General features: G+C 39.6%; 1 protein-coding gene across 1 annotated transcript in view; it reads left to right on the top strand.

The window, feature by feature from the left end:
• The window catches only part of Acbd6 (acyl-CoA binding domain containing 6), a 151,953-nt gene that overhangs the window by 48,404 nt on the left and 89,571 nt on the right, over positions 1-13,978 (top strand). The window contains exon 4 of the mRNA XM_041663086.1: positions 3,214-3,296. Coding sequence (XP_041519020.1) covers positions 3,214-3,296 — 83 coding nt within the window. The remainder of the gene's footprint in view (positions 1-3,213; positions 3,297-13,978) is intronic.

Below are 13,978 nucleotides of genomic sequence, written 5' to 3'. Positions count from 1 at the left end.
CAATAAAGGGGGCATTCTTGTTTCAAGGATGACCCATGTCCCCATGTTTCTGTCTGTGTGTTTGTGTGTTTAAATCTCCAGGCCCTTGCCCGAGACTCGCTAACCATCTCATAGTACAAGTGCTGTACTACGGGTGGGCTTAGTACCATACAGCGCATATAGCACATGAGAGCTGTCCTGTCCATCATAGCAGCAGCTCTGGTCTCTGCTAGGTGCCGGTGGCCCTACTATATGGAGGGAGAAAAACAATCACCCCTGGACGAAAGCCACCTCCACAAGCCCCCAGGTCTAGAAGCTCAATGAGCCCCATGCAAAAGAAAGTTAACAAAGTTGTGTCAATAAGCGTCATATTCAAAATTTTGAAAAGCAGAGAAAAAGATAAAAATCTTGGAAGCAGCCAGACTGGAAACATGGTACAGAGGATCAGAGGTGGAGATAACAACCTCCAGCTTCTTCCAGAAGTGAAGGGCGCCAGCGTGGCTGGGACAGTCGATGTGACTTTCAAAGATGGAAGTGGATGTTCTTGAAATTTTCCTATTCTTTGTGTGACCTAATTCCTCTCCTTTGTCTGAGAGACCTGTTAGTCGATCTTCTGTTTAATCTATACTACTTGTAAGATGTGAGTTTTCTCTTTGGGTTAGTGAGCTTTTCAATTCCATCTATATTTCAGCCTGGGTTCTCTTCAGTGTTTCTATTTCTTACTGAGTTTTGTTTTCAGATCCTGGTGTCCTTATTTCCTTCAGCCCACATCTGTGTCTTCAGGGCATTACTGAGATATGTATTCCCTTTATGTTCATTGACCTGTTTCTTTGTGTCCTCTCTAAACTTCTTGAATTCTTTGATGAAGGTCTTGATAGTTCTGTTAAGATCTGTACCTTGGAATCTAACCATCTGATTCTCATTGGAGAACTTAGGACTTCTGGATTTTGGAGGAGACTTACTGTTTTGATTGTCATACTGTTTGTCCTTTTGCAATGAGACCTGAGTGTGAAAATTTTTTGTTGTTGGTTTTGGGTCTGATATGAACACACAGTCTGGGTTTTACACGATGTCTTGTTCCAAGCCTGCATGTTGGGAAGGTACAGGCAGGCCTGCTAAGACGGCTGGGGCGCTGGGCATGGGTCCTGGGTTCCATCTGAGAATTGGGGTGAGTGGTGGAGGCTTAGGGCTAAGAGGGCTGGGGTGTGCCTGGTTAGTCACAGGGTGTGCTGACTGGGCTGTGCCTGCTATGGTGTGTCATGGAATAAGGTCTTGCAGGCTGAAAGTGAATGTTTATAATATGATCGTGAACATTTATTAAAAATAAAAAAGGATATTGCATCTCCATGGTAAAGATGGACACTCTCACTTGTGATCAGTAAGAAGGAAGACTGCCTTTGTCACCACTGAACCATAAATCCTGCTGACCTTCAACAAGAAAAAGAGTAAGTCACACACAAACTGGAAAGGCAGAAGTAACACTATCTGTATTCAGAACTGATTTGATCTTATATTTGAAAATATCAAAAGGGAAACCACTTTAATCCATTCCTCCCCTGGACGACTTGCTGAACTTCAGCTGTTCTAATAAGTGTGGACCTCCAATATGCTCAATATGAGGCATTTTTCATTGACTTATTTGCCATTTAGATTCTCTTTGGCACAGTGTATTAAGTTACCTTTCTCATCCTGTGACAGAACACCTGACTGAAGCCACCATAGGGGAGAGGTTTATTTGGGTTTCGGTTTCAGATGGTGCAGACAGGCACAGGAGTGGCTGTGTGTGTGTGTGTGTGTGTGTGTGTGTGTAGTGAAGGAGCTCCACACACACTTTGCAGACAGACCACACAGCATGGAAGCTGCTCCAGTAACCCTCCTACACCAACCAGGGCCGCCTCCTAAGGTTGCCCAGCCTTACAGAGCAGCACTGCCGGCATGGGATAGTATAGTAATGATGTCTGTTCAAATCTTTATCATAATTTGCTTCCTTTTTATTGGTTTTTAATAACTATTTGAACATTTAGATAATGGACTTCATTGATAGGTGTTTTGCCAAGATTTTCTTGTTTGAAGCTTCATTGTACAAGTTCTTAGACCTTAATAAAGACTACTACTAACTTTTTTCTTTTTTAAAAAAGATTTTTTAGTTTATTTATTATGTATACAGTGTTCTGTCTGCATGTATGCCAGAAGAGGGCGCCAGATCTCATTACAGATGGTTGTAAACCATGATGTGATTACTGGGAATTGAACTCAGGACCTCTGGAAGAGCAGCCAGTACTCTTAACCTCTGAGCCATCTTTCCAGCCCCTAACTTTTTTCTTTATGAATCATACTTTTACTTTTATAATTAAAAAACTGTCAAACCAAGGGTTATCTAGGCTTACAACTCTAGGAATTGTTTTTTTTTTTTTCTAAGAGGCTCAATACTTGGGTTGGTTCTCACACCCTCTTCCCCTTCTTCCTTCTTTAGTTTTCTTATTTTCAACTTTATTAAGTTTGCATTTCATTTATTTATTTATTTATTTATTTATTTATTTATTTTATAATATGGGTGTTTTTGCTGGCTTGTCTGGTACCACGTGTGTGCCCAGTGTCTGTAGAGGTTAGAAGAGGATGTTGGATCCCCTCTAACTAAAGTTGCTGTCAGATGTGAGTCACCATGTGGGTGCTGGGAACTAAACCTGCCTCCTAGAAGAACATCAAATGCTTTTAACTTCTAAGACATCTCTCCGACTCGTAGTTGCACTTCTTAAACACCATATTTGTTCCAACTTTATCCTATCAATGGTGCCGAAATTGACTAAAGTAAATTCTTACTTTCACTTTTTTTTGTATAAAGGAAAGCATTCTCAGACTGATATGGCAGCTATAATTTCAGAACTGAAGAGGCTGAGGCAGGAGAATGGCCATCAGTTTGATTTTATTAATTACCTTAAAATTATTACTAACACTCTGAAGAATTGGTTGAGAATAAAATCTTTGTCTGTCTTGTCTTTTTTTTGGGGGGGGGGGTTTGAGATAGGGTATCTCTGTCCTGGAACTCACTCTGTAGACCAGGCTGGCCTCAAACTCACAGAGATCCACCTGCTTCTGTCTCCCGAGTGCTGGGATTAAAGGCATGCGCCACCACCCCCCAGCTTAATTTTGGTGTTCCTTAACAAGTTGATAAATTTTAAATACATGTTGCTTTAGTCCATACATCTTTTTCCATCTTCTCCTTTTCTTCCACAGGTATCAGAGAAGAAAGGAAAAGAAGCCAGTAGTGGTTTTGGTGGGCCAGTCATTAGTTCTCTATATCATGAAGAAGCAATCAGGTAATTTCTCTTCTGTTCTTTGACTATAGACATATATATATATACATACACGCATATGTATGCATTATGTGTGCTCATAAGTATATATGGTATATATGTATTTTAACCTGAAAATAAACAATTTGTAAAACATCCTTCCTCTTCCCTTCTTGCCTTTGTTCATTTGTTCTTTTTTTTTGAGACAGAATTTCTCTATGTAGCCCTGGCTGTCCTGGAACTCACTCTGTAGACCAGGTTGGTCTCAAAGTCACAGAGATCCTCCTGCCTCTGCCTCCCAAGTGCTGGGATTGGGATTAAAGGCATGTGCCACCACACCTGACTCAGTTATTCTTTTACTTGGATTCTGGGAATCCAGACTAAGGTTGGCAAGCCTACACAGCAGATGTGTTAACTATTTTTAAACAAAATTTTAATGAATGTATTATTTAACAGAGCTGTTAGTTTTTGTGCTGTATAAAAATATTTTAATCCTTTTCTTTTCACACTGTGTATAAGTCAGGAAAAGAATCACTGTTGTTTGTTTGAGACAGGATCTCTCTATTTTGTAGCTCCTGTTGTCCTAAAACTTACTATGTAGACCAGACTGACCTCGAACTCAGGGAGATCTACCCACCTCTGCCTCACTAGTATGGGGATTAAAGGTGTGCACCTCCATGCCAGGCTACTCTTAGTACTTTTTTCTTTGTTCTTGTTTTGTTTGTTTGTTTTTGTTTTGTTTTCTTTAAGATGGTCTCATTTGGTCAAGGTCAGCCTTGAACTCACTACTAGCTGAGGATGACCTTAAACTTAAACTCCTCACTTTCTTGCCTCTGTTTCCTGAGTGCTAGGATCACAGGTATATGCCACACATGATTTTTCTTAGTACTTTTGGCATTTTCATCTATATGTAATAAATATTATTGAGCAAAATATTGTGCTAGAGGTAAACGTAGTTAGACTTGACCTTAGTTCACCGAGTCATCTAAATATTGATCTTTTTATGCTAGTTCTACTTTTATCATATGTTTATTTATTGTATGTATGGGAGGTTTGGCATGTGTGCCACAGTATATATACATAGAGAAACATGAATGCTCAGAGTATTGAAAGCCCTTATGCTCTTACAACCATAGTAATTCTCTTACTGTTCTCTTACTACTGCAGTGGATGTGGAAACCAATAATTAGTCACGCTTACAATGGGAAAATTCATTTTACTAGTGTTACAATTCCATTATAATAAATTTAATCCTAATAATTTTTCCTGTACTGAAATGTTAGATTATTGCAGTAAAGTACCAGCTGTATACTTAGAATTTCTTCAGATGTATCAAAATGCGGTTCAACAATAAAAACAGACTATTTTCTGAAGTTTATGCCATGGGTATTTGGGTAATATATGGTACTGTTACTTTTCTAAGTCAATTTGTGCTTTAACTGATGTTAATTACAAATTCTTGACAGAATTATGTTCAACTGATAAGATAATCATTGTTTTTTCAAAAGGATATAAAACAATGTCTTTTATAGAAGGTTTTGGTTTTGATGTTTTAAGACAGGGTTTCTCTGTGTATCCATAGTTGTCCTGGAACTCACTTTGTAGAACAAGATGGTCTCGAACTCACAGAGATCCGCCTGCCTCTGCCTCCCAAGAGCTGGGATTAAAGGCGTGCGCCACCACACTCAGCTTTTGCAGCTTATTTTTGAGTACTCTGATATATAAACTTTGTCATGTTTCTGCTGGATTTGCTCTAGACATCAATATGTACATTGAGAAATTAGGGTAAGAATTAAAAGTAGAATAAGTGAAAGGGTGTAATGCCCACTCTATCCTGCAATGAGGTTTGAGCTTCTCAGTTATATTTTGTAGTTTGATACTTTATAATCTGCTAGAATTTTAATTCCACTTACCCAGGCAGCCATCTGGACCTTCTCTAAGCAAAGCCAGTCTAGTGTACAGCTGAAATGATTGATGGGATCTGGAATTGATTAGTTGTTCTGTGAGACAAATGAAGTGTCTTGGCAGAAAATACCAGAGGTCACTGCTGTGGTCAGACCAAAAAGCTCGTAGAATTTCAAAGAGATGTTTTCATTGTTAACTTATAAGTTTCAGTTTTTAAGCAGTAATAACATTTTGAGGTTATTTTGAAAAATAACTTTTCATTGGTTACTGGCTGCTCTTTAGTGTTGATTATAAAGAGGAAGAATGTAGGTAAAAACTAAGATGAAAATCAAAACAAAGCTTTGTGCATTGTTTTCTTAGTCAGAATAAAAACTTGAATGAAAGCATAGAAAGCTTGACACTGATAAGGAAACTACTGTGAATTGTTAAAAGCAGTATGTAATTGGATAAAAGGTGGCAGCATGGAGTGGTTTTATGGCTATTTGTAACATCTGATGGTATAAAATTTTACTTAGGGTTTCATGCAAAGCCTCACATTGTAACCTGGTTTTGGCAAGTCTGTTTAAGGACTCTATTAAAAACATAGTTTATGTTTTAAAGATGGAGTATTTGGGTTCTGTTGCTGTCATCAGGCTTAGTCATGAGACACACCGTTCTTAGCCCTAAGAGCCTCTGTTTGGCTGGTTGGTGTAATCCTTCTCTATTTCACTGCTGCCTGTGATCAACACGGTGTTAACACTTTGGTGATCGGTGATAAATTAGATGACATATGTCTTGTTACAGTCTGGTTGTTGTTGAGGATACACAAGTGTGTATAGGCAAATGGGCAACTCTCTCGTGAGGATCTGACTGCTCAGAATGAACTTGAGCTATGGATTTATTCAGCCTGTAAAACCTCAGCTGGCATAAATAATTGAGAAAGCAAAGGTTTGTCTGTGGTGCATACCTCAGGGACTTATGGCTCTCTTCCTGCTCCCTACCTCCCTTTCTTATGAAAATGATCCCAGTTGCACTCCCAGATAATAACACACCAAGCAATTAAAAGCCATGGGTGGCTGGAGAGAGGAGAAAAGGTTTAGTTAATGAGCTTTTCCTCTCCCAGTGCCCATGAGAGCCTCAGGAATGACAAGGCGATTAAAGCAAAGAGATAATTATAGATTATGTGAAAATGGGTCCCTGGGGACAGGCAGGTCTTGACATAAACAGTAAGTGTTGGAACAGTCTCCTGGCTCTCATATTCGCCCTTTTCTAATGTGCTTCATTTAGCTCCTGTGTGCTCAGTGCCATGATGCCAACCAAGCATACAGGCAGATCCACCTGTTTGCAGATCAACAACCCTTTAGAAAAGGGGTTATTCACTAACCAGATTCACCATCCATCCTTTTAGCTCCCTTTCTTTGTTCCCTTCCTTTCCCCTACTTTGTGCTCTCCTTTCTCCCCTATGCCCTCATCTTCAGGTAGTGATTATGAAATGCTAACACTTGTTTACAAAGTTTCCTGTGGATATATGTGCTTGTGTATCAAAGTATGCATATGTGTGTGTAAGTTTTAAATATAGTTTATCCATTACAATATTAAGAGAAGATATGTTGAGGCTGGGAAGAAAGCTTAGCAGCCAAGAGCACTGACTGATATTTTAGAGGTTCCAGGTTTGATTCCAAGGACCCACATGCTGGCTTACAATCCCAGTCCTAAGGGATCTGACTCCTTCTGACCTCTGAGTACCTTGCACATATGATACATGAATATACATGTATGCAAACACTCATACACACAAAATAAGCTTTGGAAATTAAAAACAAGAGAGGCAATATATGCATTATAAGTAATAGAAACAAGGTCCCTCACTGTCTATTCATTTAAGAATAGTCCTCTTACACTTTGGTCACTCTGCTCAAATCATGGTCCCTTATTTTAAGGTTTTTGAAGCTCTAATTAGGATTTGTTAGATGAATTGATTAACAGTGATAATGCCCAAGTATGATAAATTACCTCACCTTAAAACGTGCTATATTATTATATATTTTTAGACAGGGTCTGACATAGCCCAGGATGGCCTTCAACTTTTGATCCTCCTGCTTCTGCTTCCTAAGTGGAGGTATACTATCATGTCTTGCTATGCTATATTATGAAGCTAATATAATGACAATCATCATCATTAGCTGTTTGTACTCATAATCATATTATGTTCTATGAGCTATTTCACTTAATCTTATTAAATGTAGATGTTAGTGGTATCCCTGTATTCCAGATGAGGACACACATATAAGGTTAGATTTCTTGCCCAAGGTCAATATGGTTAGTACTCTTCCAATTACTGCGCCTCACTGAAATGTTTGAAGAGACAGCATAATTTCTAATTAATGAAAAAGAGTTTGACAGTTGCTATTGTATTAGTATAATATCTTCAGTTAAAAAAATCCAATACCTTTTCCTTTCAGCGTTCATAAGAATGTACTTTCCTGATAAAGTTTGACTCTAGTCTCTCATTTATCACTATGCTGATGATGCTTCCTTTGGATTGTTTTATTGATTTTAGACTCAGTTTAATGGTTGGGAATGTTAACTGGCCCTGTGGAGAAGTCTTTTAGCAAAGCAGGTGTGTGAATTTTTCTGGTGTAGGCACTGATTTTCCTGGGATCGATCAGAATTAGGCATTTTTTTTTTCATGGAGACATTTAAAGCATCAGCAGTTTTCCTTCAAATTTGTTACGAGCTAGGCAGAGTCTAAAAGGCAGAGTAGCTCTTCAGCAGTCAGGGTCTGTATAAAGTCACAGCTAAGTAACTCTACAGTATAGCTAATTATCTTTCATCAGTAGACAATTTCTACATGTCTGTTTGACATACAAGGGTTCAAGAATTATTTTAAGAGTAAACTACAGAAATCCAGATAGTTTGTAAGTGCTTTAATCTTAGAGCAGTATTCCTTAAATGTGATCACTGTTCAAACAGTGTTTGCCTCTACTGGTTCTTTGCCTGTTGGTCTTATAACCAAAGTATTTCGTAAAGGAGCTATGACTTGCAGGATTCTTCTGAGGCTCACAATTGGTAAAATTAAGACTCACAGCCAGTGATCTATAAGGGGAAATTAACATCTAAGATTTTAATTACATATTAAATAGAGCCAAGAATTACTTTTTCTAGCTGTCACGGAACTCACTTTGTAGACCTTGAATTCATAGAGATCCACCTGACACTGCCTCTTGAGTGCTGGGATCAAAGGCTGAAGCTAGAACTTTTAATATAGTAAATTAACCCTTGAGTTAGGAGTTGACTGTATCTGACCAGCTTTACTAGAAACCACTGACCACACTCTTCTTTCAGAGAAACAGCTGTTAGTAAAATTGAGATGTGTCTTGTTCATAAATATTTCCTGTTACTACTTTTTGGCTGTGGGTCTTTTGTTTGTTTATTTTGCTTTGCTTTATTTATTTATTAATTTATTTTGAGACAAAATTCTCTGTAGCTCCTGGAACTAGCTCTTATAGACCAGGCTGACCTTGAACTCACAGAAATACACCTGCCTCTGCCTCCTGAGTGCTGGGATTAAAGGGGTGCACTACCATGTTTTACTTTATTTTTTTTAACACAGGAGGTAAAGTATCTAAAGCAAGAGTCTTTGGAGGCATATATGAGACATTTTTCCCTTCCATTAATACTCAGCTCACTTGTCTAGAAGGACAGTGTTGTTTTTCTTGACCCCTGACCCCGAGAGCAGGCCATTTTTGTTCTCTAACTAACTTGCTATGTTGCCAGCATGAGCAGGGCTCTTTGTGATGCGCTGTCCTGTCTGCTCCGCTCCTCTACTGTTCCCTCCGAACACCCTGCCACAGGCAGTTGCTTACAGTTTGTTTGCCTGAGCAACTTTCCTTTGTTCAGCCAGTCTGTTTATTTTACTGAGTCCTTTGTATAATGTGATGTCATTTGCCAGCTCACCTTCTAATGCTTTCTTTGACCATCCTTATTTTTATTTTTATTTTGAATTCACAAAAAGTCATGTATATATGTTTGTGGGTACATTGTGTTATCTTGATTTGTATTTACATTATAGAAAGAATCAAGCAAGTTAATGTCCTGGTCGCCTCACAGATTTATCACCTTTTGTGGTATAAACTTAAAATTGTCCTGATTTTATAAATCATAAGAGCTTATGTACCTGTGGTCACTGAAATGTGTTCCTCCGGTGTAGCTGAAACTTCGTTGCTTTGACCAACATCTTCCTTTCCGACCCTCCCTCCCTCTTCCACTCTTTGGTAACCATTCTTCTTACTGTATTTCTGTGAAATTCACTCTTTACAATTCCACATAAAAGCAAGGTCACACAGGGTCTTTCTGTGCTTGACTTCTTTCACTAAGCATGGTGTCTTAGTTACTTCTCTGTCACTGTGAGGAAACACCATGACCAAGACAACTTGTAAACACATTCAATTTGGGCTTACTGTAAGCAGAGGCTGCTCGTTTGTTTCCCGGCTGCCCAGACCCAAATAATCACACACAAACTATATTAATTGCAACATTGTTTGACCAATAGCTTAGGAGTATTTCTAGCTAGCCCTTACATCTTAAATTAACCCATTTCTGTTCATCTGTGTATCATCACTCCTACCGGTAAGGTTCTGCGTGTCCTTTTCCTTTGGCAGCTACATGGCATCTCCCTGATTTCGCCTTCTTTCTCTCTCAGATTTCCTACCTGGCTTTACTCTGTCTGATAAGCCATTGGCCGAAAAAGCTTTATTCATCAGCCAATAAAAGCAACACATACACAGAAGTGCATCCCACATCAGCTTACAGTTTCAGAGGGTGAGTCCATGACCATCATGGCGGAAAGCGAGGCAGCAGTCAGGCAAGCATGACTGGAGCATTAGCCGAGCGCTTACATGTTGAAACAACCAGAAGGGAGAAAGAGCTAACTGGAGTGATGTGGGGTTTTGAAGTCTCAAAGGCCACTCCTGTGAAATACCTTCCTCAACAAGGCTGTACCTCCTAATCCTTCCCAGCCAGTTCTACCAACTGGGAGCCATACATTCAGCTATATTAGACTGTTTGGGATATTTTCATTAAAAATTCCCTCTAGCTCTACCTGTGCTGTCACAGATAATAAAATCGCCTTCTTTTGTTGCAGTGTTTATCATGTTTTCTTCAGCCATCTTGATAGACACGGGTTGCTTCCATGTCTAAGCTATTTAAATATTGTGGCTATAAATGCAAATATCTCCCCCCAATACTGATTTCAGCTCCTTTAGCTGTATACCCAGAAGTACATTGCTGGAAAACATGGTAGCTCCATATTTGTTTTTTCAGCTACTTCAGTAGTTTTTCAAAATGCTTTATGATTAACAGCCTACAAGGGCCCTTTTCCTCCCTGTTTACCAGCACTTGTCAGCATGTAACTTCATAGGAATAACTAGTCTAGTAGGCAAGAGATGATTCTTATTGTGCCGTTAATATACAGTTCTCTTCTGATTAGCAATCTTAAATGTTTTTTATAGCTGCAGGCCATCCATCTCCCCCCCCCCCTTTGGAGAATTCTCTCTTCAGAACCTTTTTCATTTTTAAATCAGGGTATTTGTTTTCTTGCCATTGAGGTGGTTTTTTATTTGTTTTTTTGTTTGTTTGTTTGTTTTTGTTTGTTGTTGTTGTTGGAGGCTTTCTAAACATTTTTATTTACTTTTTAAAATTTCATTTTGTATTCTACTACAGTTTTCTCTCCCACTCCTTCTCCTGCCCCTCCTTGCCTTCCCCCCACCCCAGCCCACTTGCCATCCACTCTTCCCAGTGAGTCAACAAAGTCTGCCACAGTAAATTGGGGCAGGACCAATACCCTTCCCCTGCATTAGACTGAGCATGGCATCCCACCATCGGGAATGGGCTCCAAAAGGCTAGCTCGTGCCCCAGGGATAGATCCTGGTCCTACTGCCAGGGCCCCTCTATGTCCAAGCTTCACCACTGTCTCCCACATACGGAGGGGCCTACTTCAGTTCCATGGAGACTCCACAGCTGTTGTCTTGAGTTCATGAGTTCCTAAGAACTTGGTTCAGCTGTCTCTGTAGATTTCCCCATCATGATCTTGACTTCCCTTGTTCATATCTTTCCTCCTCCCTCTCTTGGATTGGATTCCTGGAGATCGGGCTGTTTCTTGGTTGTGGATCTCTGCATCTGGTTCCATCAGTTGCTGGATGAAGGCTCTATGATGCTAGTTGGGGTATTCACCAATCTAGTTACAGAGGAAGGCCAGTTCGGGCACCCTCTCCACTGTTGCTAGGAGCCTTAGCTGGGGTCATCCTTGTAGATTCTTGGGAATTTTCCTAGCATCAGGTATCTCCCTATAGTGGCTCTCTCAATCAAGATCTGTCTTTCATTACTCTCCCACTCCGTCCCTCTTCCACCTTGACCGTTCCGTTCCCTCATGTTCTCATCTCCTGTCCCCTCCCCTTTACTGCTCCCCCTTGTCCCCAGTTTACTCAAGAGTTCCTTATACATTTTGGATATTCTTTGAGTAGCTGACTCCTGGCTTTTGACCACTGCTGCATAGAATATTGGGACAGAGCAGTGGTATGAAAGCATCTTTTTATAGTGCCTAAGAAACATTTCCATTGTTTAGTCGTTGCAAAAGATATGATTTTACTTTTTATAAATATGCAATTTTAATATAAATTTCACTTCAAAAATGTGCCCTAATGAAATTTAAATAAGGTAATGATAATCCATTAAAAATGCACAACTTATCATTGAAAAAAAATGGAAAAAGGTACATAGGATCATAGTTTTCAAATGCGTGACTCTTCAGTTGCCCCAAAATGTAAAAATAATGTTCTTATCTTAATTAAAAAGAATATGAGTGAGCTCTCTGTAAAGAACATTTACATCATTTTTCTTATTTTTCTCTTCCATTTTCATTTAGAAGCAGTGTTTCTAAATGTAGTCATCACTCTATCATATATAGTTCTCTACAACAAAAATGTGTACATAAATTGAAATTTTTTAAATTGTTTTTTCTGTGACATAGGTGTTTTAAGCATTTTTCGTATTTGAGCTACCTTTATAATATTATTTCTGTACATTTGATTAAAATAACATACATTATACATTTTGTTAAATAATTAACTGTCCATAAGTAAAAGCTCAGTGGTAATATCTCTGAATAAGATGGATGGGCTTTGCGGGATAGTTAAAATGTTAGCTGTGCTGGGTATTCATAGGACCTCTGGCTTCTTGACAAGTGCTCACCACTGAACTGCACCTCAGGCCCAAGTCATGTTTTGTGTTTGAGAGAACAGCGTTCAACATCAAGTCTGTTGTCCGTTTTGTCTCATTTCTTTCATTCCTACCATCAGTAGTGAGTGATGTCCTAATACCAGGATTCACCAAAACTGTGTTCTTAATTTAATAGCAAGGATTTTTGTTTCTTGGGACACAGCACCCTAATGAAGTATTTTGATAAAACTGTCTTAGTATATCAATTGTTTTTTTTTTTTAAGCAAAGGAGTAAAAGGTTAGTTGAATTAATAGTCATTTGCTACATCTTGGTCAAATCTTTTGGTTATATTTCTTGGAGATGTGATGTAATGCCAGAGGCGAATACTTTTATAAACCAAGAGGAGAATATTTGAAGATAACACAGAAGGAGGAGAGTGGTGAAATCCTTAGCATGGGATGCCCTACCAGCAGGCAAGCACAGGAGGGAGGAGCTTGCTCGGGAGGGGAAGCTGGGGCTGGGCTCCCTTAAATGACCAGTACTGGAACATCCCCTCCGAGCTCTTTGCATGCTCCCTGGCCCCTTTGAGGATTTATTTTTGTTGTTGTTGTTTTTTCAAGACAGGATTTTTCTGTAGCTTTGGAGTCTGTCCTGAATCTCACTCTGTAGACCAGGCTGGCCTCAAACTCATGGAGATCCGCCTGCCTCTGCCTCCCAAGTGCTGGGACTAAAGGCATCCCCCACCACTGCCTGGTGTCTTTGAGGAATTTATGGTGTTTGTATTTTTTTGGATGTAGTCTTACTTTCTTTGGGTTTTAATTCCCTAAATATCTTCCCGTATCTATTTACTGGAATATCAGTCTCCAAGTTGCTTAATAAGTATTGTGAACTAACGTGAAGCGTTTGCTGAAGACTAGATTTCTGAGCCAGCACGTACGAGATAGATGAAATAGGAGTTACGTGGACTTCTTGTGTCTCACTGCGAAGCATACCTGAAAGTATCCTTCTGGTAGGAAGAGTCTTTCTGGGGACGGCATAGATAGCAGGGTTAGGAATGAGGGAGATTGTCTTCTCTTGTAGTTAGATGAAACAGCTGTGTTAATCAGCTTCCCATTGCTGTAACAAGATACCTGAAGTAAGAGCAGTTAAAGGAGCCACGGTTTATTTTCATTACTTTCAGAGGCTTCAGTCCGTGATCAGCTTGCTCCATTGTTACAGGCCTAAAGCTGAAAAATCATGACAGCAGGAATGTGTGGCACAGATGCTGTTTACCTCCCAGCAGCCAGGAAGGGGGAGAGAGGCCAGAACCAGGGACAAAATCTATCCTTCAAAGACATCCTCCTCTCCATCCGAAGACATCATCCTCTTCCAAATTCTTCCTAGGAGGCCCTGCCTCTTAATAGTCCATCCTGTTTGAACTCATAAATGGTCAATCCACTGATGAAGATTAGTTCCCTCATGATCCAACCCTTCTCAAGACCTTTGCCACCCAGAAACCAAGCCTTCAGCACTGGTGTCTATTGGGGATCCTGCATGTCAGACCATAACAGCAGCTCTGTTGTAACACCATCCCTCTTCCCATTAGGGTGTACCCTTACCTTTGGAA

Source organism: Microtus oregoni, unplaced genomic scaffold, assembly GCF_018167655.1.
Source record: "Microtus oregoni isolate MIOR12 unplaced genomic scaffold, Mior012 000013F_ref0000133, whole genome shotgun sequence".
In the NCBI taxonomy this organism is placed as follows: domain Eukaryota; kingdom Metazoa; phylum Chordata; class Mammalia; order Rodentia; family Cricetidae; genus Microtus; species Microtus oregoni.
This window is presented reverse-complemented; position numbering and strand designations above follow the sequence as displayed.